The 25,889-nt window shown below is 46.2% G+C and overlaps 1 protein-coding gene across 2 annotated transcripts in view; it reads right to left on the reverse strand.

Moving 5' to 3' along the window:
• WASHC1 (WASH complex subunit 1) overlaps nt 1–25,889 on the reverse strand; it is an 820,361-nt gene that overhangs the window by 267,204 nt on the left and 527,268 nt on the right. For both annotated transcript variants that reach the window (XM_069628575.1, XM_069628574.1), the window contains exon 6: nt 23,328–23,463. In XM_069628575.1, the coding sequence (XP_069484676.1) occupies nt 23,328–23,463 (136 nt within the window). The remainder of the gene's footprint in view (nt 1–23,327; nt 23,464–25,889) is intronic.

Here is a 25,889-nt window from a genome sequence, read left to right on the forward strand (position 1 = left end):
AAAGTAAGCATCCTTGAGGTCGAGAGACACCAACAAATCCTGGAGTTGAAGGGCCTGGAGGACTTGAGAAAGAGTTACCATCTTGAACTTGTCCTTCCTGAGGAGCTTGTTCAGCCAACGCAAGTCCATGATGGGTCTCAATCCACTGTCTTTTTTCGGGATAAAAAAATAAGGGGAACACCATCCCTTGTTCCTCTCGCTACATGCACCAGTTCTATGCACCTTTCTCCAGCAGGGATAGGATTTCCTGCGCAAGGAGCGGATCCGGACGCTTCAAAGAGAGCTTCCCCGGTGGATTGTCGTGAGGCCTCTGCCGGAAGGGAAGACAGTAGCCGTGGGTTATGATCTCCAGAACCCACACATCTGAAGTAATGGCTCGCCATTCTCCAAGATGCTGCGCAAGTCTGACCCCAACCGGTGAACCATGGGACATGGCCTCATGACTGAGCTGATGCGGCAGTGCCTGAGGGCAAAGAGGCAACTGCCCAAGCGACTTTGGCACCTCGAGTACCTTGCTTTCCACCTCTGGTACTCCTACAGTGGCCCCTTTGACTAGCAGCTCCTCTCGATCTATCAAAGGTAGAGTAGTGCCGAAAGGAACCTCCCCTCCATTGCTGTCCCCTAGGACGAAAAGGCGGAGGTTGACGTACTGCAGCGCTCAAAGACTTTGCTGCAGCTTTGGAGGTCTGCAACCTCTCAAGGCTCTCGTCAGCCTTGCTGCCAAACAGATGGCCACCATCAAAGGGCATGTTGAGAAGCCGGGATTGCACATCAGGAGCAAACCCAGACTTGCGCAACCACGCAAACCTACGTATCACGGTGCTCTCAGCCATGGACCGGCTGACACAGTCTGCCGTGTCCAAACCCGACTGAACGGATTCACACCTGGCATCCTTGCCGTCTTGCACGAGGGCTAGAAAACCATCCCGTTCTTCCCCTTCAGGAATATGCTCAGCCGCCAAAGGTGCACAATTCCACAGAGTGTGAGTGAATCTCGCCAAGGCAAAAATGGATTTGGCTGCCTTCAAAGCCATACCACCAGAGAAAAATATCTTCTTCGCCCAACCATCAAAGCGCATATCGTCCCTATCAGTAGGGATGGTAGGGTACGCAGCCTGCTTCGCGGGGCCGTAGCCACCTGCACCACCAGACTCTCCAGAGTAGGGTGCGTCGACAAGTAGCAGTGGTCACTACTGGCAGGGCGGTATTTTTTCAGAAGAGACTTATTCACTGCCGGGAGACTCTCCGGAGCCATCCATGCTGCCACCACCCTTCTTTGCAAAGCCATGTGAAATGGCAACACCGGGTCAGTGGGTGGATCTTGGTCCAGGATATCCGCCAGGTCATCCTGATCAATATCAACAGGTGGAGCAGACCACCCCAAGTGTTCAGTCACCCTTGACACGAGACGCCTATAGGACGATTCGGCATGCGTCCCAGGCTGAGGCCTGCCAAACTCCACCTCCGGAGAGGTGTCAAGACCACTGGCGTCATACAAGGACTGACGGAGTTCCTCCATCTGACTGTGCCCAGACAAAAAGTCATCAGGGACATTAGGAGGCACAAATCTCCTCATCCGACCCTTCCTCCGCCTCCGAAATATAATCCAAAGGTTGGAACAAATCCATTCTGGGAGGAGTAGGGCTCAAAAACAGGCCTCACAGACTTACTGAGAGCCTACCTCGGAGTTTCCCCAGCCCTCGGGGGCACCTCCGGCAAATGCTCCACAAAGGCGTTGAGGGAATCAGAGTCGAACGAGGACAACTTTGAGGCCCTGAGCATCCTTCGACAGACACGGCGCCGATGGCGTTGACGCCTTCCTCGAAGGCTTCACAGGTTCCGATGGTCGTGATGGCGTTGAGGACCGGGACCTGGATCTGGCACGACTACAGCGACCTTCCTTGTCTGATCAGGACCTTGACTCCTCCAGATGATCGTGCCAACCGCCCGAGCCCGAAGGCGTGCGAGTGGTGGACCGAGCCCGTTACCTGCCGGCTTCTTTCGAAGGTGCGGCCGGAACTGTGCCTTGGGATTCGAAAATCACCATAATCTGCTGGCGAAATGCATCCCATTCTGCCTGCGACAAAGACTTGGTGGGACAAGTCACCCGTCTGGCGGAGTCCTCCGATGAGGACGGGGAAGGCGACCGGTGACAGCGCTTCCTAGAATGCCTCGAAGAGGCAGAGGAATGACGGGAACCACTCCAAGACCCCCTGGATTTTCACCGACGCGGAGAGTCGCCCCTCGAGTCATCGGTCGAAAGCCCAGCGGACTTCCATTTATGGGGCTTAGACTAGACACCCTACCTACCTTGAATTTCTTCTTACATTCCCGCAAGGCCTTAGACGTCAGGGACTGGCAATCATCGCAGTCGTCGGTGGCGTGGCTTTCGCCGAGGCACCAGAGGCAGATGTCACGCGGGTCCGTGATGGACATTTTCGAACCGCAGTCCCGACATTTTTTAAAGGCCGACTTCGGGGTAGTAGAAGAAGACATCGCTATCGAAGAGAAGACTCGAACACGCCAAGATTACAAAGCAAACACGTTTGCGGAAAAAACGGAACTGAGGCTACAGGCGCTGTGCGTCATATATATAACATCCGGTGACATCGACCCTCGACGGAGGCCCTCGAGGAACAACATATCGACGTCATCGACGCAGGGCGTCCTCTGCTGAAAATTTTCCGAAGCAGCACAGCTGTGGTCATTACCTGTCATAGATGTGGAATACATCGGAGGACACAATCCCCTCGAAAATTGCAGTTCACCTGTGAGATAATATAGTTCAGTCCTGATCCCCCACACTCTCATAGGTCCGCTGAAGCGTGCTCAAGGCTATCCAGTTCCGGCCTCCACCCCACCAGAACCCCCTGCCAACAGAATTCATGTCATTGAAGAACTTCCTTGGAATGACAAAGGGAACATTCACAACGTGGTATAGGAAGCGAGAAAGGACCACCTTTTTCAGGAGGGCCGCCCTGCCAAACATCGACAAAGGGAGCTTCGCCCATAAATCAATTGCTTGCACTACCTGGTCAAGAGCTGCCAGCGTGCTGTGCTCATGTGAGGCCTTGGGGTCTAATGTTATCCCCCAGGTATCTAAAAGTGTCAACCGACCATCACAACGCCAAACTGGAGAACTGCTCACAGCTCACTATCTGCAAGCCTGCTAGAGGGAACAAGCTTAACTAATAGTAATGCCAGTGAGATCTGCAAAGCAGTCCAAAACATCCAATATATACTGTAGGTTAACCTCCAGATGTTGCACATAGAGAAACATCTCATCAGCATACATTGATACCACGTGCACCGTGCCATCTATGGGGATGCCAGGGTTGGCGTATTCGGCCCTCAGAAGCGCTGCAAGTGGTTCCAGAGCAAGTATAATCAACATAGAAGACCACGGGCATCCTTTTTTGGTGTCTTTTTTCAGCTCCCAGCCCACAGAGTCATGCCCATTGGTCTTAACACTAGCCCTAAGTTTATCATAGACCAGTGGCACCTATTTTCAAAAAGCCCTTCCCATTGCCAAACCGCGCAGGATGGCATGCAACCAGTCCCACCTGACAGAATCAAATGCCTTTATTGCCTCTAACGAGGCCAACACAGAGGGCTCATCAAGGGACGCTATCCTGTCAATAACATGGTGCAACCTCAGCACATTCCAGGCAGTACTTCTACCTGGGACGCAGCCAGTCTGATCTGAATGTATCAAGGTGCCAATCACAGTTTTAAGCCTATTTGCAAGTAGGGCCATAATAATTTTGCAGTCCTGATTGACCACTGACAATGGTCTATAAGAGCCGCAATCCAGCTTGCGTTTGTTGGGTTTAAGCACAGGCACAATGATGGAGTCCCGTACGCTGGGGGGAAAGCAAGCCCACCTCATAAGCTTTCTGCAATGTTTCTAGAAGTCTAGGCGCTAGGTCGTCCACAAATTCTTTATAGAATTCGCCTGGCAGCCAGTCTGCGCCAGGGATCTTACCAGAGGGAAAGGCTAGGATTGTTGACCTCAGTTCCTCCACAGTCAGGGGGGCATCTAATACATCAATCACTTCCCTGTGTAATTGGGGCAATTCTATCAGGGACAATGCCTCATTGAGATCCCTGCCACAGCTGCCAGCATCTGCCGTAATACCTGAAAAAGGCACCATTGATCTCGCTTTGAGCGTGCAAGGTGACACCACATTCATTATTTATGGCATGGGTTATTTCCCTTTTGTCTTCCCAACGACACAGCCATTCCATCAGCCTCCCCTGGCTTGTCCCCCTCCTCATGCAATTTCTCAGTATATTTAGCATAGTCAAACCTACCCAGTCAGCAATACATCTGTGTTTCAGCTCTGTGAGGTCTGTAACGATCGGCCCAGCATGCATGTTACTGCGCTCTGCAGCCTCAATTTCTTTTTCAGCCACTGAAATGGTGTGCATGAGAGCTTTCCGCCCCCAGCATTTCTATCGCCTCACCCTTGATCACAACTTAAAAAAAAACCCTCAAGGCACTGCTTCTCTCCACATTCCCCACGCTAGTTTCAAAATAACTCACAATCGGGCCACGCATACATTCCCTAAAAATCGCGTCATGCAGTGATTCAGCTCTCAATCTTCACGTGGGGATAAGTGGTGTGAGGCAGGCATGATATCAAGAGGGACACAGACTCCAAGGTGTTCGTTTTAAAACCTTTATTTACCAAGGTTCCTGGGTTGATGTAATGCCTAACTGGCCCCAACGCTAAAGGGATGGCTCCCTTAACTGATGTTTCTAATGGTTGTCGCTGTCCAATAGTCCAAAATAAATGTCTGTCTGTGTCTAAACCTAGGCTTGCCCTCACTCTTTTACAAACATGTGATAGGAAGTCTTTAGAAAGGAAAATAGTGATTCAACAGAAAATTGGAAACCAAAGTTGTTTTCTGGTGGTCTTCTCAACAGGTGTAGTTGTATCAATTTCACAAAAATTAGTTCAGGCGGAGTCAGCTGAGTCTTGAGAGTCTTGAGAGTCTTCCCTGATTTCCCTGTTGCTTTGCTGACTGAGGACCTCTTCCATTACTACTGCCCGAATGCGGAGCCTTCTGCTACCTGCACCATAAGACCCAAAACTCAGCGGTGCGGACGCAGTCAGCTGAGTCTTGAGTCTTTGGAGGCGTGGTGGTGTGGGTGAGCCTGAGCCCTTGTCGGGTGCAAAAGGACGAGGACGAGGAACCCAACATCCCTTGACTCGACTGCAACTGCGCCGGGGGAATGAAGCTGTGTTTAGACTGGAAGCAGTCACGGACAATCAAGTAAGAATAATTAATGATAATAACTACCTGCCTAACAGCTGCAAGGGGGTGGGGGGAGCGCGCCCAAAAATCGGAAGCTACTTAATACAGCTTTGAACTTACACAGCTCTACATATGGTGGATCTAAAACAATGAAAGCAGCATTAATGGTTGATCAGTTGGTGCCTCCTGCTGTGATTTTAACATCTCAAAAGAGTTCTTACCCTGAAAATACGCAGTTGCACATTGTACATCACCCAGTGGCCCCACTGTATCTGTACATGCTAATATGACCGTTACGGCGCCTAGCGCCATGTTAATATTCCCCCAGAATACCATGAGCTCTACAACTTCCCGAGTTTATCAGTCCCCGCCTAGTATCTCGCCTGCCGGAGCTGTTGTGGCGGGCAGCGCCGTGTTTTCGCTGTCTCGGAGCTCCGTGTGCGTTGGAGCTCCGCGGTCCTGCCCCCTCGGGACATTGGTTGACGCTGTGATGGTGGCGTCCTTTGGGGCAGCTCATGGAGCCCCGTGGAGCCGCGGGCTGGTGTGCCCTTGAGGCTCGCCCACGGGGAGGTTCCGAGTGCGGGCGCTGTGGAGTACCCTCCAGGAGGGGCTCCGAGGGCTGGCCTCCATATAGCGGACTGTGAGCAGGCTGTTCCTGCTCTGGCCAACATAGCCGCGCATGCTTGGTCTGCACGCCAACGACGGCTGCCTAAACAAACGATAACGGGCAAAGAAGTGGAGTTTAATACACATGCAACTCCATATTTCTCTGCCTCAGAAATGCCACCTGACAGTCTAGAAGAACGAACAGCTTCTAATTCAGAAGGAACTTGTGACGACATAAAAAGCAGGGCGAGTTCAACTGGAACACATTTTAAATTTCCTGATGCTGCACTACTAACCCCTGTTTTTTGCCAGAACAACGGAATATACTTACATCCACTGCACACTGAAGTACAAAATGAATGTGAACTTATGGGACAGAATAACAGTGTGTCAAATATGAGCCCCTTATATGGAGAGCAATTGGAGTCCAAATTGAGGGAGCCTGTACAAGACTCTCCACCTGACAACAGCGCGCATGACGCTTTCAACTGCAAGACTCGTGAAGAACGTGCTAAAAGCGGAACAATTTTGGGCTTGGGACAACCGACCGCCCAGATAGGTGTTGTGCAAACAATGCATGAAGTGAGGCAATCCTTTGACACAATTTTAGCTTCAGATCCTAATGAACTGACACACTGTTGATAATGTAACAACAAGTGCAAACTCACTTGAGATAGTAAACAAACTGCTACAGGATCTAACGAAAATACATTTGGCGCGTATTGCCCCAAAATCAGATGGGTCTAAGATAGAAGGCAGTAACAAGGCACTATAAGAATTTGGCATGGATCAACCCAAAATTAAAAGCGCAAAAGACATCATTGGACGTTCTGTTCCCTCAAAGCGTAGAAGGATCGAAGACAGTGATTCCACAGGCATTATTCGTTCACAATTAAGAGTACAGAAGACTCAAAATACAATATTGCCTACACAAAATTGTGAAGATTTGGTTCAGAAACCTACAAATTTAACGACTAACAAGACTGGATCAATTAGTGAAAAAGAGTCCAGTTCAGAAGATTCCTCCACAGACTCATCGTCCATAAAACGAGAGTATCCTAAAATTCGCAGATTACAGTACTGATACAGGATAAACAAATCAGATGGACCGGTAACTCGGGATGAACTGCTCACAAAACTCATGCGAGACTTGCAATCAATTCTAAAATCCACATTGACATTGTTTTTGAGCCCGTTCATTGAGTTGTATGAGCAAGTGAAGGACAGTTTGAATGATCTAACTACTTTAGTCCCCCTGATGAATTCCAAAGTGGTCATTTGGAATACGACAAGAACCTATTTAAGCAAATGTTCTACGAATCAACAAATAAAATTGACAGCTCTCCGGCGACCCTAGTAGATAAAAAACAAATGAACAGTGATGACAAGAAGCTTCTGGCTGGTGTGGCTAAAGAAGCCCTCAGACTATTAAGGCACCAAAAACATCATGCTCATGACGGACCTAGTCTGCAATCTAGACTGGACCTCGCTGTACATGTTTGCAAGCCCGTAAGTGTACGATCTGCAGGCACTGAATCAAACAAAGATGCTGTTAACAAAGAAGTTCTATCTGAAACGCTTGTAGAGGTTCTGACTGTAAGCAAACAATCAGGCCAGAACTTGAGAGCAGAGCAACTAACAATGGATACAGCAAGTGTAAAAAAAAAACGCAGAAAACAAACAACGTAGAGAATGGAGAACATGCCAGTGAGGTCGAGAGGTTTACAGCCATTCCCCTGAATAGTGATAAAGAGCACACAGAGTAAAATTCGTCTGAAAGAGCACTAGACCCGAGTGCTGAAATTACATCCTTTGCCATAGCAGTGGAAAGTGCTCAAAGCATAGGAAACAACGCAAATGGCAATGCTCAGACGCCTTTGACATCTGCAGAACTCAGAGGACGAACCATAGACTTAGTCAGCCCTGTGTACCCTCTAGATATAGACACAAACACCGTTGAAGATGTGTTCCCGATCTTCAAAGCGTTTCAAAAAGAAGTTTGTAAATCAGTACAATCAAAACCACCTCTAATTAAAAAACCTAAAAATCAAAAAGGAACAAGAGCTTGGATAGCTAACAATTCGAGAAAATTCCTCAGAAACATAAAAGCGGTAAGCGTTACTATTAACTCAAATGCTCTGTGCACACAGGCAATTCCTATAGTTCCTCAAAAAGTGAAGCCAAGTCAGTCATGTGGTTCAAGATGGCACAAGTGATAGCGAAGTAGTCAATAATGATATTCCAACCGACCTCCTGGAATTATCTGTGTATGAGGATGTTGAACTGGACGAAATTGAACAAGATCAAGAATCCAAAGGTGCCGATGGTGCTGTTCGAGAATCCTTTGAACCTTCTGTGTTGCCACAGCTCTTAAAGAAAAGACCAGTAAGAGTATGCATGATAGTGCCATCCACCTGCTCGGAGCCGAAAACGATGGAAAACCCTCTAAGCCCGCCTTTTGTGACACTTCCAAAAATGGGACAAACTCACTGGCTCACAGCGTAATGCGACTCGAGCGCCAAACCTAATAAATAAAGGTCGTAAAGTAGGCATTGAGGAGGAAAAAGGGCACATTACCAAAATAACCATTAAGGAAAGTGTGAGAAACGCTAATCAGAAAGGAATTGTACAAACGAGTGAACTTCCGAGAACGAAGCCAACACCGGTCACAAGACCACATCTGAGAAAAGAAGCTACGAGAAGCAAAATGCTAAGAACCATTTAAGTGCGAAGTACTGCCTGTGCTTGGAACGCATAGAGGCCATTGAAGATGACTTGGCCTTGAATCGGCACAATGTCCTACAATTGTTGCACTATGTACCGAGCCTGCGTATGATCAATACAAACTACATAAAAATAGTCGAATTCTTCAAAGAAAATCATAACGACGCAGTGAAACTTCACATTGACTCACATATAATCTGTAACATCATATTGGATGCTTCGCCCACCTTAATATCGATGGGTTTTGATATTACAGAGCCGCAAGTAAAGATGAATCCGGAAGATAAACAAATAACATCAGATGCTGAATATAAAAGAGACAGAAAAGTAAATCAGGGTCTCACACAGAAAGACATAAAGACCCAGTCTGAAATTGACGTCCATAATCTTCAAATAACTACTGTTAAGAACATGCTACAGAGCCAAGATGAAATCTCACATGTACCAGAAATCAGAGAACCCATTAAAATAACCTTTCTTCCTAAGGGTTCTACTTCAGGAGGAGAAAACTCTATGCCCAGCACAATTCAACCCTGTAGTGAAGTCACTGATTGGAGTTGGATCGCGTCAGCCTTGACTGCTCAAACTCGCAGCTAATGCCATGTCTCAGTGTGTGCACCATTGGGTGTTGGAATACACGTGGTTTTGCACACCTGTTCCAGTCCAATTGGCTGGGAGAATTGACTATAGCATGTTTGCAGGAAACATGGCTGCTTGAGTGCCCTATAGTGGATGGTTATGAAGTTGCCGTAAACCCAGCTATTAAAAAGAAATTGGGCCTCATTACACGGAAGGCGGTGAGCCATGGCGCTATTAGCGCCATGGCTCATGCCGGTAAAATACCGGCACCGCCTTGGCGGAAAGGGGATTTACCGCCCCATTCCAAGGTTGGAGGGGCGGTAAATCCCCCTTCCGCCATTGCCCTTCCCCATTCCCATTTCTGCCCCATAGGGCTCTATGGGAATGGGGAAGGCGCCAATTACGGCACCGCAATTTTGCGGTGCCGTAATTAGCTCCGAGGTCCCTTAGCGGGTTGGTTTTTAACGCCTGCAAAAAGCAGGCGTTAAAGCACCAACCCGCTAAGGGACCTCGTAGTAAGGCGGTAATGGTTAAAGGTCACCGTTACCATTAACGGTGGCCGTTAACCATTACCGCCTTCCGTGTAATGAGGCCCATTGTGTCGTCCTTCGTCTAGTCTATTGACATTCGTGCAAAGGAAGTCTGGTAATAAAATTCTGCAAGTGCTTAACATATCACCTTATATCCAGAAAGTAAAAGTGGCTTTGGATGGTTCAGCAGAGAATGTTCTACACCTTTATAACATTTACTGGCAACACAGTTCCAGTGATTCAGCTTTCTTCATTCATCAAATCACGGATTCTATAGATCAAATTTATGAGTAGGAAGCGGCCCCGAAAATCCCAATTTTCGGTGACTTGAATATCAACTGCATACATTTATCACATAAAAAAGTCCAATACACGATGAAAGAACACCTAAAGGGGCTCAATGGTGTGATGAAATGGAGATGAGAAACTTACACCTTCTGAATGGCAACACACCAGGTGATATACCAGCTAAACCAACCTGGCAGAGACAGAATCAGGAATCAATACTGGATTATTATTTTGCCACAGAAGCTTTACAAAGTGACGTTAAAGAACTTTGTGCAGTGCCTAAAACTGAAAGTGACCACAACTTAGTTCTGTTGAGCTTTAATTGTCTACAGAACAAGCAGTCAACCTTATGGGAGCATGATATAGCATTTGAACCAACCTGGCCGCACTAGACTCAGACTTAAAGAACAGAATGTGAGAGTAATTAACAACGCTTATCAAGAAGAAGACGGCAGCGTAGAATATCATCATCTTCTAACTATCTTTACGGAAACCCAAGGTGCGAGGAAGAAAATATTCATCAATAAACATGCCTTTGATCTTGCCATCATGAAACAAAAAAGGCAGCTAAGACGCAAAATCAGAGCATACGAGAAACCAAATACTGCTGAGATCCTGGTTAACATCAAAAAGGCTAAACAGTCTTATAAAAATTGGCTTAAGTCACATCGAGCAATCATGTTCCAACAAGATGCAGAACTGATGCTTGCAAAGATGTAAAATAAAAACACACGTCAGTTTTGGACCCTAGTCAATGAGCAAGAGGGCTCGCAGACTGCAATCCACTCTAGTATGGTCACGGTAACTGCCTGGATAAGACATTTTGAACAGCTTTATAAAATGAAAGGAGACTCCCTTGACCCAGAATTGCCAGACTTGGATACGTGGGATTTACAATTTGAAAGTTCGGATATTCTAGAAACCATCAAAAGAATAAGTACCTTGCGAGCTCCAGGCCCAGATGGGCTAACCAACTTCATCCTGAAAGAAAATCCAGAAGCCTGGTCAGATTTTTGTTCCACCTTATTCAAAGATATCACACGGGCGTGTGCAACACCAACATCCTGGAAAAGTGCTTTAATTATAACAGTGTTTAAGAAGGGCAACTGGGTAAATCCTACAGACTATTGCCCCATTGCACTAATGGGTGTCCTAAGGAAGATTGCCGCCACGGTCATACAACGCAAGCTCCTAGCCTGGTCCATTGCGAGCAAGCATATTGACCAGAGGCAAACAGGGTTTGTTAAAAGAGTGGGCTGTAGCTTAAATCTCCTAATTGTCAACATATTGAAGATGGATGCAATAAGAACCAGCACTAAGATCTACTTAGCCATAATTGACCTAGCTCACGCATTTTACAGCATAGACCGTGAGAAATTATGGTTAAAAATGTTAATTTGGAATTGCCCCCCCGAGTTTACTGTTGGCAATAAAGGACTTGCACGCGAACACGGTGATAAGAATTCGTTTGGATCGTTCAGGCAAGATATCTGCGCCCATCCAAACCCGACGTGGAGTCAAACAAGGATGCCCTCTGGCTGCGATTATTTTCAATTTATTTATATCCGACATTGACCAAGCCATCGAAAGCCCGAGATCGTTCTCACCAAAAATAAATGGAGTGCCCATAAGTCATCTCCTATATGCAGATGACTTGATATCATTAGACTTAACACCTATTGGCCTCCAAAGAAAACTGAACGCACTGGGACATTATGTAAGAGACAATGGACTGACTTGACTATCAATGCGTCTAAATCGGAAATACTCGTTCTTGAAAATCTAAGTGGCAAAAAGAAAAAATTACATCCTAATTTCCGTTGGCATATGGATAATACTGTGCTGAATATTACAAAGAATGGACGCTATTTGGGTATGCAAATTATTTTGAACTTCAATGACACCCGTGGGTCGAAACGACGAAAAGGAAATGCCATATTCTAGCAGTTCAAGCTACTGTTTTGCATCGAAAATATGGGAAATATTCTCTGCTTCCAGCGTTGGCCTTCTACAAACAAAAAGTGGTTCCTGCATTAATTTTTGGAGCGGAATTTGCATTTGGCTGCCCAGAAGAGCTATGGAGCACTCTGGAGAACATTTTCTGGTCCAGAGTTTTGAGCCTGCCCAAGGGAACTCCTACTGCCTGTATCCGACACAAACTCAGCCTAATATCCATAAAAGCTAGAGTGTGTTGGAACATGCTTTCCCTATACAGGAAAATCATGTTGTCATATTCACCAATACAGTTTAAGATCTTGCAAGCAACTACTCATTGTAATGAGAATGCAATATTTGCTTTATGGATGAAACATTGTAGCGATATAATGCTACATCACAACATCAAGCTCGAGATCTTACAAACAAATCCAGAACATGCAAAAAAAAAAATGTATGGCGACTTGATTGGTGCTCTACTTGTGATCAAAAAAGAAAACATCGAATAATGAAACATGTCCCACATGAGAAAAGAGCATTTAATGAAACTCTTATTTTCTGGAAATTATTTCCTGACCCACATCGAAGAAAATTGTATATGCAATTTCGTTTAATTTTGTTCAAAACGAGGGAAAAAACAAATATATGGGCAGGATTAAACAATGAGAGTAACCAATGCAGACTTTGCAAAGCTTCGGAGGAGACCTTAAAACATTTAACGTTGTTCTGACCTTTACTCAGGCGAGAAAGAACAAAATATCTGGGAAGCTTCATTGAAAAACGTCCAACATTAACCGCACTGGACTGGTGGCAATTAATGTTCAACGAGAACGACAGGGCACTGACGATTACATTAACTTTTTTTCTTGAATATATAGTGCAACGATTTCGTGCTGTAAATGAGGAATTGTAAAAGGTTTTCTTTCTTTTCTGTTTTTTTTTCTTTTTCTGGTTTTTTAAACGCATATATACCAAAATGATGGGAATTGTTCAAAGATGAACCAGTACATGTCCTCGTATTATTGTTAATGGATATGTTTAGTTTTCTTTGTTTGTATTTCCTCTGCATTTACAGGTTGCCAGTTCGGTCTTTCTAGAAGAGTGTGATGAATTGAAGTGTTCGTTTTTTTTGTTTTTCTAACCTGAATTACTGATGAATAATTTTGTATGGATGATCTGTTTTTTTTAAAGTTTTGTAATAAACCATATTAAAAAAATAAAAAATAAAAATAAAATTAGTTCTATCAAAAAAGGGCTGTTCGTAAGACCTTCTCCATAGAGCCCTGGTAGCGATTTCAAATGCATTCAGTGTCTTTGGGTTCCTTGGGGTCCCTTCCCTAAGCTTGTTCAAGTTACAAATATGACAAAAGAAATAGAGCAGTTCCTTTTTGAAGCTTCTCAGGGCTCCCTTCCCCAAGCTTCAATCCTTTCAACACTACAAAAAAAGAAACAATATGTCTCCAACTGGGTTGGGCCTCTCAGGGTTCCCTTCCTGAAGCCCAGGCCCCTTCCAGCTTTCAACACAAGTCTGTTTTATCAGGATGCACTTTGCTCTCTTTGGTAGGCCTCTCAGGGTTCCCTTCCCCAACTTATGCCCCTTTCAGTTTTCAAACAAAACAAAATATATCACAATTCCTTTAAGGCTTCTCAGGTTGCCCTTCCCCGAGCTTATGCCTCTATGTTTCCAAAATAAGTATTCCGCTTTGGTAGGTCTCTTGGGGTTCCCTTCTCCAAGCTTAGGCCCCTCTAGTTTCAAACACAAGTGCAGCTTGTCAGGATGTAACTTTTCCTTATATACAGCTTCTCTCGCTTACAATCCTTTCATCGGGTAGAATCAGATGCTTACAAAAACGCCAGGCTCTTTGCTCTAAGTGCGACCACTCTGATCCTTTGCCCCTTTCTGTATTTCTTACACTTGCTTTCCTTTATATTTTTTATCTTCAGGTGCTTCTTGCACCACTTTCATCTGTCTGTATTCCTTTCACTTTGTCGTGCACACTTACACTGTCTTTCGTTCTGTTGTGCCTCTTGCATGCTCTCCTCCTTCTGCCATGCACACTTGCACCTGTCCTATCGTACCTCTTGCACACTTCTTTCACTCTTCTGTGCACACCTGCACTGGTTTGCTTCTTTTCGGGTCACTGAGACCCTTTTCTTTTACACTGGACTTTTACTTCTACGCCGCTAATGTGCCTTTTTCCTCCTTCTGTGCTACTATTGCGCCTTCTCCTTCATTCCCCTTTCCTTGTTCCTTCTTTCTTACTGTGGGTTTCTTTAAGCTGTCCTTCTAGCTTTCCGCTCCGTGCCGCTTTACAAATCTTGCTGTTCTCCCTCTCCCGCTCCAGCCACCTGCACGCTCCCGAGTTTTTCCCACTCACATGCAAAACTCACCAGGTAGCGTAGCACTGGCGAGTGGTCTCTCCTGGATGCTTTGGGTCGAGGTCAGGGTCTCACCACCTGCCCCTCAGACCCTTGGGCCTGGCACACAGCACAAGGGAACAAGCAATTGTACGGATACCGGTTACCTTGCTCCAGCTCTCTGGAGACATGGCTCCGTAGCCACACTGCAGCCCCTCACCAACACCGGGCCATCATTGCGGCACACCGTTCTCCTCCAGATCCTTCTTTCTGCAGCTCTCAGCTTCTCTGGTCCAGTATGCCTCCCCAGCTCGCTCATTCACCTGTGCAAGGCCACACCTTGTATAGTGGCTAGTCAAGTCAAGTGGAGTAGGGTGTGAATGATTAGTGTAGAGTGTCCGACTTTGCCTGACTATTAGTGGGAACATTCAATGGGAGTTGGTAATAGCAGGCCTCTGCCTGCCTTCCCATGTTAACTATAGGGGAAATCTTCAATGTTCTCGATCGCCTCTTCCTCATTCCAGTACTTGCTGGAAATAGGGAGAGGGGAGACCAAACAAGATGGGAGTTGATATTTATAGGTTATATTATTGCAAGGTGATTGGCAACGTTGATCGGGAAATGCCCTGGTTTTGTATCCCAAAGGTGATTTTCTTGGTGTCAGATTACTCCATATTTTAAACACCCGGATATGAGAGCGCTGGTCTATATAACACTTCCCGTGATCAGAACTAGGGCAAGACAAAGAAGTGTTGGGATGGAAGTTATGTCTTTGTCTTTTTTTACTTTCCCCTTTACCGGGGTTTGTTCTGGGATGACCGTTTGTCCCTCTCTTGCGTTTGGGACCTTGGGACCTGCATAACCCATAAAGGCTTCTGGGATTTCTTCACCTACTGTCCCGTTGGGATACCGTGTCTCACCTAGGGCACTCTCCCGAATGCAACTCTGCACTCCCCAACCCAGGTGATCCTCCACCGCTTGTACAACCCCAGGGTTGGGATTGAAAATTGATGGCCCTGCCCTGGCCACCTGAATAGAGGATCCTCGGGGTGTACATGGAAGAATACCCCTAGGTTTCTCACAGTGGTCTAGCAGGTGTTCTCTGCCACGAGACCAAGAGTGGTGCATGATCCGAGAGGACTCTAGTCTTGTACTATGCGCCAAAAAACTCACACAAGTGTTTGTCCCCAGTGAACACAGTCAATGCAAATGTGTACTGTATGGGGTGCGGAATAATTTGAGTAACCGCAAATGTCCCCATGTAGTGACCTCCAGACGTCTGCCAACCTAAAGTGTTGTAATAAAGTATTCAGGGTCTTAGCAAGCAGGGCAGATGTCCTAGACTTGATGTCAGATCTATTAACGTCCCCGCCCCATATTCACAGGCCTTCCCGATAGAGGGACAGGGGACAACCTGGGGTACAGAGAATGAAAGAAGGCAGAGGCGTTGTGACTGGGTGCATATGTACTAATAATGCACATGTCCCTGTTCTCCGGGTATCCATGAACCAGCACCATCCTGCCCTCATCATGGCTTTTGGTATGTAGTACCTTAAAGGGCACCGACTGTGCCATCCTTGTGAGCATGCCCAAGGCATATGCAGAGCAGGCAAAGCCAAAGGACCTCCCTCCACACTTTTTTTTAACCTCGCATGCTGCCACTCAGCAATGATGTTTGTTTCCTGTAACACAGCGATCTCAACCTTGTTTATGCACAGATAATTCATCACTATTACGTTTGACAAAACTGTTAAGCCTATATACATTCCATGCGACTGCCCATACCATGTTAGCCATGTGTTACTACTTGCAGATGGGGGAACATCCCACTGCAGCTTTCCAAAGATGGCCAACTGTCCCTCAAATGGGCATAGGACACAGTCTGAGTAGTAGGAGATACCAACACTGCAGCAATGGTTAGGAAGCGTCCTTTGTCAAAGCCCGGGGGAGGGGGGCCAGAAAAGGCTAAACACACAAAACCAAAGAACCAAGAAAAAAAGAGAAATCGAAGAAACAAGAAAGAAAAAAACATTCACTAAAACGACAGAATAGCCCATTAGAATGCAACATATTCCAGCCTAGCCGCTTCTCATGCATGCCTTACAACCTAACTCCAACTTTCCCTCCCGAAATACTCCCTTGCTAGAGCCCTACGCTCCTCTAGTCCAACTGTCTGACTGTCAAACGCTTCTCCAAGCAGAGAGTGGGGGGTAGTTCCCTCACCTCCGCTGGTCCTCTTTGGAACAGCCTCCCTAGCCCTCTTAGACTTGAGCCGGACCTCCTTAACTTCCCGAAACTGTTCAAAACTCTGCTCTTCTCTACTGCTTTACTTTCCCTGATAATCACCCCACTGATGCTGTGAATGGTGGCCTGATCCTCATGAACCTCACAGTATCTCAGACCCTTTCTCCCAGACAATACCAGCACCCGCAGCTCCCACGGCACTGCCCTGAGATCCCCTGTCTGGTGGCTCCACATACCACCCTTGAGAGTCTACTATTGATAATTGGTGGGTAATGGCTTGTGACTGCGCTATGCACACTAGTCATTTGGTAATTATTTGGTAAAGTTGAGCTGCGTTGTGTATGTCAAAGCCAGTTCCCCACTCTATGCCTGGAAAGTTGAATATTCTGTAGGTTATGACACACAAGTTACGCGCTCTTCCCAAAATTATGATCATATAAGGTAGTAGTTATTCTTCATAACTGAAACATCAGAACTTTTATTTATGAAATATGGTCCACAACAAATCAGCCGACACGTGTTTCGACTATGCGTCGTTCTCAAGGCTAAAGGATTAATCTTGTAGAGGTTATAGGCCTTGGATACATATGCGTTCAATTATAGCAAGATTCTCGATAGTCATATCTATATTAGTGTTTCTTTAATATGGCATAAGTGCCTGTTCTCAAAATGAATGTTCCCGATCGTCCGTCGTTAAGTAATGTTTTCTCGTTATTCAGGGTTAAATCCCTCGGTGTTGCAAGCAACACCGAAGGACATTACTTTTGAGAACAGGCACTTATGCCATATTAAAGAAACACCATTATAGATATGACTATCGAGAATCTTTATATAATTGAACGCATATGTATCCAAGGCCTATAACCTCTACAAGATTAATCCTTTAGCCTTGAGAACGACGCATAGTCGAAACACGTGTCGGCTGATTTGTTGTGGACCATATTTCATAAATAAAAGTTCTGATGTTTCAGTTATGAAGAATAACTACTACCTTATATGATCATAATTTTGATAAGAGCGAGTAACTTGTGTGTCATAACCTACACCCTTGAGAGTCGCCTGTAATAGCACTTAGCTTGAGGCTTTCCTCCTGGCTCCCCATAGCACTTCCCTCCCGAGCCCTCCTCCAGGACTTCTCCAATCCTTTACTCCCCCTTGAACCCCTTTCCCCTGCACTTCTCTGCAATGCACTTGCACGGCCGAATGCCACAACGCCTAGTAGGACCACGACTGTATATATATTATAGTTGTGTTTTTTTTTTGCCACTGTTACTACTTACCCTGTTACCTTCTCATATGGATCTGTGTGACTTTTCCGTCACGGAAAAGTCAGTGATGGAAAAGTTTGCATGGGAAATGTACGCACTACCAAAGGTTCATACATTTGCCATGCGAACAAACACTGCAAATCACTACATACCCACACGACACCCCCCACCCACACCATCAACACACCCCCAGCATAAACAAACCCTACTTACCTTTTCTTCATGCTGTGTCCCTGCAGCACCAGTACCCTTTCACTTCTGTGATCGGAAACGGGCGCCACAGGGTCCTTTTCTTTTTTTTTCTTTTTAACAGGCAGCTGCAGAGGTTTCCCCCACAACCCCTGTTCACTTAACTGAGCTTAGGGGGGTGTCGGGGGACACCCCCGCAGCCCGTTTTTTTTGTTTTGTTTGTTTTTACTTACCTACAATGCATGCCACCAAAGGTTCAAAGTTTTGGTGTTCGGATCTTTGGTGTTATGCATTTTCAGACATTTTGTACAGACCGACTTTTTTTTTAGGTCCGATCGTACAATTCCTCTCATATATTATTATTATATAGCTTTGTGGTGCTTTGAAACACAATTCTGTTGTATAAAGAGCCTTACAAATGCTCAATAAAAAATAAATAAAATAACTCGGCCCAGGTGGCGAGCAGCAGCAGACACCTCCAAATTGATATCAGAAAGTCAGCTTCTGCAGGAGTGAGACAGCCGCAGCAGCAGTCAGTGTAAGCAACGCAAAAAAAAAACCTGACTCCTGTACACTGCAAATTAACTGACACGGTTTTGCAACATCTTGCCAGTCATGTCGCTATTCTCCTTGGGGTGAAGTTCATAGTCCATCTCCCTGTCTCGCCGGGAGCTGCGCAACTCCATTTAGGTCCAGCCAAGTATTCACCTAGGTTGTGTCCTCAAAGAAAAATGCCTTGCACCTTAAGTTTGGCAGGATACAAAAAGGCACATATCGCAGGTTTGCCTTGCGCAAGCGGTTCTTCGGGGGTTATACATAGCTCTCTGGTTTTGTACCTGCAGCGTGTAGTCAGGAAAAATGGAGAGTCTCGAGGTGGCCCTTTCAATGATCCATTCCTGCCAAAGACAAGCATTCTTTCTCAGTCTTTATAGTTAAGGATAAACGCTCTCAATGGCCTTGGAGGGGCCCCGGGTGGGGGGCCTTTTACTAAGCGATCTATGCGCACGCTCCACGACAAAGCCCTGCGAGCGTGTGCCAGGACCCATCTGTTGTATTTATTTTATTTATTGGATATTTGTAAGGCGCCTATACAACAAATGGCGTTTCAAGACACAAGACAACAATTGGGGGGTGGGGGAGGACAAGGGAAAAAGAGAACAATAACAGTCCTACTAGGCCTTGTGACCTTCGGATCGTGCAAGTACAATAAAAAGAAGTGCAGGGGAAGGGAGGTGGTGGTTAGCCAGTCTGCGGGAAATGTGAAGTGCTACGGTGGGAAGGGAAGTGCAGGGTAAAGAGGAGACCGTGCAAATGAAACGGGGGAGGGGGGTGAAGAGGGTCACATGGCTAGATGGGCAAGTGCCAGGGATTGCATGGGATGAGGGTCCACATGCTAAGTGGGAGGAGGTGGGGTGGACTGGGCGGGGGGACTGGTGTCCTGTAGAACTCAGAGTGAATCAGGCAGCGAGTCATTGCGGCAGAGGAGGGGTGTTAGCCGAAGAGGGGGGAGAAGGAAGAAGAGAAAAGGAGGTTCTTGAGAAGCTTCTGGAACTTAAGGAGATCCGTCTCAAGCCTCAGAGGGGCAGGGAGACCATTCCAGAGGGAGGCTCCTGCGGAGGAGAGAAATCTATCCCCCCCACCCCCGACTCTCTGCTTAGCGAAGTGACTGATCTGCAGAGAGTTGGAACTAGAAGACCGAAGGGCTCTAGCAAGGAGATATTTAGGGAGAGAGTTGGATGTAGCGGGGTCCCAGGCCCCAGAAAGCCTTGTGGATGATGCAGAGGGTTGGAGAGATGTGGCCCCTGGGCTTGAGGCGAAGGATAAGTCTTGCAGTCCTATTCTGGATTAGCTGAAGGGAGGATAAAGGAAGATTGAGGAAGAGGCTATTGCAGTAGTCCAGCCTAGAGAGAACCAGAGCTCTGGAGACATTGAGTTTCTGGGGGAAGGTGAGGAAAGGGAGAATGCCTCTGAGGAGGTGCAGTTGATTGTGGGCCTTCTTGGCAAGGTCTGCAATGTGAGGAGAGAAGGAGAGAGGAGTCAAAGATGACACCAATGTTTTTTTCCTCACAAGAGGGTGAAGGGAAGAGACCGATAGAGGGCGGCCAGAGGGTAGGAGGGAGGTGGCGTACAATAAGAAGGATCTCAGTCTTAGTATCATTAAGGCAGAGATCACTGGCAGCACACCATGCCTAAATAGCAGTCAGACCGTCAGAGATGAGATGAGGAGACAGAAGAGGGAATCTTGAAGGAGAGCTATGTGTCATCTGCATAACACTGGAAATGAGGAGAGAAGAAGATCAGGTGGGCCAGAAGGGCAAGGTAGATGTTGAAGAGCCATGGTGAGAAGATCAAGCCTTGGGAGACTCTTCAGGTGGAGAGTGTGATATGGGAGAGAAAAGGGCCCAGTTGAACTTGGGAAGGTCGGTCGTAAAGGAATGAGGCAGCCAGTCAAGTACCAGGCCTGTGATGCCAAGGGTCTCAGAGCTGATTTGTCAGGGTGGCATGAGCAAAGATCCAGTAGCAGCGACTGGTGAAGCTAGATTTCCGTGGATTCGCACTATCTGACCTTCCGAGCTGCACTGTTGAGTCCCTGCGGCTGCATCAGCGATTCCCCACCTTGCCATCTGCTATAAGAGGAAGCAAAGTGTTTTCCCTTTTAATTTCCCACAAGACCCAAAAGGCAGCAAGTCATTCACATTGTTCCCGCCTTTTACTACGTAAATATTTTCCCGTTTTAGAAAGCAATTCTGCATTTAATATTTCTTTGTTTCTCACCAGGATTCCAAACTTTTGATTAGCGTCACTTACTTTAATTTTCCATGCATTTTAGTTGGGATGTAATCAGAGGAAAATATACACCAAACAAAGAGCAACCTACTGTCACAAAGCTGGGCTTTTATGCACAATCTACAGCTGAAACAATCGGCAAACGGGTGGAATTACTTCCTCCAGACAGACCTCAGAAAATGAGGACAGTCCCCTTAAATCATGACAGTTCACAACAGCATTAGCACAGGGATCACAGATGTGATTCTATGCAGCAAATGAAGCAGAAACACTTTAAAACACAGACAAGAGTTGTACACTACAGACAGATCTCAGAGGATGAGGACAGATCTCCTTAAACCAGAACAAGCTTCAACAACATATGCACGGGCCAGGGGTACTTAAAACAGTTATCAACTCCCATTTATTTTATCACCATCATATATACACATTGCTGATTGTTTACACCCTTGACTAATCTGCTCACGATTTTCTTTTACACCTTACACAGCACATATGAGCCAGCCAGTGCCCCACTGCAAATAACTGCTGCTATCTCCTTCCCCTGGACAAACAAAGGCCATCCAAACGCAACGGCTCTCACACCAGCTTGTCACAAAACTGCCCAGCAATTATACACTCATTTTCGCTCTCAGGACAGACCTCGACAGAAGGGACTGGGGTTGGAAGCCTGTGGTGGAAATGTTTGAGGGAGAAAAGACCAAGTTATTTTTCCCCTACTTTGCCCCTGCCCACACCCCATCCCCACCCTCCTACTTACCTTGCGGCACACTTCGCTGTGTGCCGCCAACTCGCTGTGTCCCTGCGACGCCTGTTCCCTTTCACTTTTGTAATCAGAAACCAACGCTGCGGGGTCTGTTCCTTTTTAATTAAAAAAAGAAACCTTTTACAGGATCGGATGCGCGGGACATCCACGCAACCCCTGCTCACAGTATAGTAAACAAGGGTGTGGGGGACTCCAGCGCAGCCCTTGCCACCGAATGGGAGATTTGATAAAACTTTTCGGCCATCCAGAATTTTCGACCAGCCAAATCTCCCATTCGGGATTATAAACTCAGTATTTTTGGACATTTCCCGACAGTAACAAGTCGAGTGGGATATCCTCACTTTGGGCTCTCATATGGATGCACTTACTCCAGGAGTCCTCAATACAAATCTGCTAAAAACATAGACAAAGAGAGAAAGCATGTTTTTCCAATCTGCACTCAACAATGCATACTCCTATTCTCCCAACATCCCCTCCCTTCTACACCAACACCTCAAAAATTGAACTGTTCAATGCCACTTTACATTACACTACAATCACTATGCACTCTGGATAGCCACAGGACATCCACCGGATGCTCATCACAGTGCAGTAAGATTCTACACCCCCATGCCAGCATTATAAAACCTTGAAAAGAAAAACACGTCAAAAAGGAAGCTTGTTGATGCCCGAAAAACAGGTTTTGCTGCCTCCACAAGGCTGTGGTGCACTGCAGTAAAATCAGACAGGGTGTGTTGCATTGTGGTGTTGTACTGCAGCACAACATTGCAATACCACACTGTGTTCCCATGCCACCAGAGCCGTGTGATGAGAAGGGGAGGACGACTATGTGACCAATAGGTCTACTGAAATGAGCGATTATGATGGGCCACTTATATTTTTTCTATTACTATATCAGCTAGGGAAAAAAGGTATACTTCAATTACACAAAACTCACCCAGATAGTGGCCATCAGAGAATGATTAGAAAACAAACCCTCTGACTACTATTAATACACAAATGGCAATCCATATTACCCAAACAAATCTGCTTGACCACTATTTGGGGGTGGCGGGGGTGGAGTGAGGTTGGGTTGATGGGGTCTGTCACCTTGGTCTGACTGGAGACTACTGCCACTGCTGTGAGGACTGGGACGAAAGGAGAAATTAGGTGGTGGTTCTGTCCCTCCCATAGCACAATGGCACAAGGCAAAGGGACCTATCCTGTCATTTAAGGAACTCTTTCATAGTGGCAAGTGACTGGGCATTTCCCGGGACCATTTACCTGCTGACGGAGCGTTTGAAAGCACGGATGTAGACCACATCCTAGCTGGAGGCCTGCTTCTGGCTATGCAGGAGACCACAGGCATGATCAACCAGACAGCAGGTCATCTTTTGTAATTTAATTATAAAGCTGCTTAGGAATTGATGCAGGTTAATCTGCTAGGATGAGCAGCCAAACCGCTATGGATATCCAGAGTGCACCGGGCATCCAGGAAAGATATGTTATAACGTGCACACATTTTAATTTTGCTAGAATATGAAAATTTTTAGGGGCCAAGAGGTATCCTTTTTCGACACCCAGGATAGGTGTACTTTATCAATCTGTAAACAATTTAGATAATTTATAACAGAAGAACAGTAGATAAGAATATGAACCTACGGCTATCCAGAGTTTACAATGAACCCAATCTCATGTCACAGAAGATTCAAATCCCAGTTAGAGCATCAGGCACAGGTTCCACACAAGTCATAGACTTCTGCCTTGTGAACATACTATTTCCTCAAATGTGATAATAACAGTGTGCCTCACCTGCCGTTCAAGCTGCTCTCTTTTGCTGATAGATAGTGGTGCATCAAAAAGCTTCTCCTCGTTCTCTGTTCCTAGGGTGTTGTGTGTTTTTGTTACAGCACCGGCCAGTGGATCCAGGAAGACATACTTTTTGTATCTGGAAAAGAAGGAAATATTAACCAAGGTAAGAATACAGTACTTTTTAGAGAAACAGTTTTGGTACAGAAAGGGAGAGTTTCCATTGCTAAAAGAACATTCCCACAAAAGATCTGCTTTGTCAAAGTATTTTGTTTTCAACAATTAGCTACTACTAGAGTGTGAAAGCTCACAAATGCATTTATTAATATTCTGTGTAGATATGCCTCCATCTCCAGACCGATGTTCAAATGTCTGAAGGCCCGCTGAGGAGATACCTACGTAAGAGATACCTACGTAAGAGTCTCCACCAAAGCACAGCTGCCATCCGTCATCTTCTTAGTCGCATGAGTCAATGCATTGACTATCAGGGACACGCCAGTGGACCAGCAGTGACCTCTCAATGTGGTCTCAGCCAGCGAGAGTTTAGTGCACAATACAGAATTGTTCAATGCATTACAGACTCCCCAGCAAGGCCATGACAGAAATGGGCTGGCACCTCTTTACTGTCTCCAGAGTGGAGGGTAAATATTGGTCACGGTTCACTGCCAACTGCTTAAGTTAAGTATCGCCTCATCAGTAAATTAAACAATTGGAAAAAAAAGTTGTAAATAGTGTGACAGATCTAGCAACATCGTAACTGATTCCCTGTAGGGAAGCTTCTCTTACGTGGCCAGGGAAAGGCAGATGCTACCCGACTCTGACCCTGGCGGTGGCTATCTGTGGGAGGACCACGTAGGGGAGGACTAACTCCAGGGAAAAAGAAGAATACCGAATTTGAATAATCCCTCAGCTGTAATTCTTGATGGTGGTAAGCCAACACTGCATTCTAGTCTTTGGAAAATGCTAACCAATGCAGGGACATTTAAAACAGACACAGCTGAACAGAACACAAGAGCGTGACGGAGACTGCTGCAGAATCCAACTTGTTCCGACACTGGTTGGGACACCAGAAGTGAGCAGACTGCAGGACACTGCATGGCGGATGACAAGAACGGCGTGCATAGAAACTGATCCAAGGAGTTTGCTGAATTACTGCCACTGACAGCTGGAGCCGCCAAAAGCAGAGGAAGGCAAAGCGGCAACCAAGCCGCTAACGGGATGCACTCCCTGTCAACGGGCCGACAGCAAAGAAGGCAGTGGGACGTGAGGAATGCTGAAGCCGCCAGTGAAGACCGGTAACCCCAGTGACAGCGAATGGGACACCAGGGCGCTTCAGGGTGAATGTTGCATGCCATTGACAGTGCGGAAGAGCCCAATTAAAAGGAACTGGAATAGTTAATATGAATATGAACATTGTTAAGAACGGGTTGGTGACCCCAATCCTTGAAAAACATTATTTTCTAGATAAATGAGTGGAGAATGGAAAAGCCCTGGCAAGGTAGTGAACCAGACAAGCAGTGAGTCTGGGATTCACATGCATGAAAGCAGATAAAAAGCACTGGCAGGAAAGTAAACCAGGTAGAGTGCGAGTCTGGGGCCTGCACCCTGTGGGATGTATTGACCCACTTTGTTGTGCAATGCGGCATCACCCTGATAGTTATGGTGCAAGAAACAGCAACAATGGCGGCAAAACTATGGTGCGCACCAAAAACCTACAAAACCGCGTGTGTGAACACACAAAAAGATGGACGCACAACCTGCCACCCATGGCGCATATGTGGTGGGATAGAGCACACTGCAGGAAATGTGCCAGTGGACTCCATGACCAGCAAACAGAGTGCAGAGAGAGAGAAACGGCGCTTTGCAAATGAAACTCAAAAATGTGCCTGTAAGTCACATTTGCTTTGTTGCTAAAAACTGCAAAATGCCTATAACACAACACTTCTCAACATCCAAAATCTTGCTCGGCGCTAAAATTCATGTAATCTTATGAAGCATTGCGAACATACAAAGTCCTAAATGTGAAGAGTAAAACATTTCCTCAGAAAAACTGGATTGTCTGTAAACTGACAGCCCCTGTTAAAATCTGTGTGCAGTACCTTGGGCTACTTGTGGATGACAGCTGTCAGGGGAGCCGCTGATGAAACTTCAAAGTATTAAACTAAAAGTCTGCCGGATTAGCAAACATAAAAGGATTGTTGCTAAAAGGAATACAGATCTTAGTTGTGTTTTTGATCCCACAGATTGAAAGCTAAGAAAGTAATGTATTTATGTGATTTGATACAATAAGTTTGGTTTTGCTGGATTTTAATTAAGAATAAAATAGCCTGGGTGAGCTGCCAGAAGTTGAAAAAGAGGTTTTTCCACCCAAGAGGAGGGCCTTCCCATCAGCAGAAACTCACTGGGAGATCATAATTGTGGGTTACCCCAGACTTTTGTCTACAGAAAGAATGAACAATGGCAGGGCTTCAGCCCAGGAAACGGAGGTGTGAAAGGGGTCGTAAACTGCTCCTGGAAGGAACTCCCCAAGGGAGGGGGTTGCTCTGGGACTGCAAGGAGAGACAA

This window comes from Ambystoma mexicanum, chromosome 12, assembly GCF_040938575.1.
Source record: "Ambystoma mexicanum isolate Mex_15411 chromosome 12, UKY_AmexF1_1, whole genome shotgun sequence".
NCBI lineage: Eukaryota > Metazoa > Chordata > Amphibia > Caudata > Ambystomatidae > Ambystoma > Ambystoma mexicanum.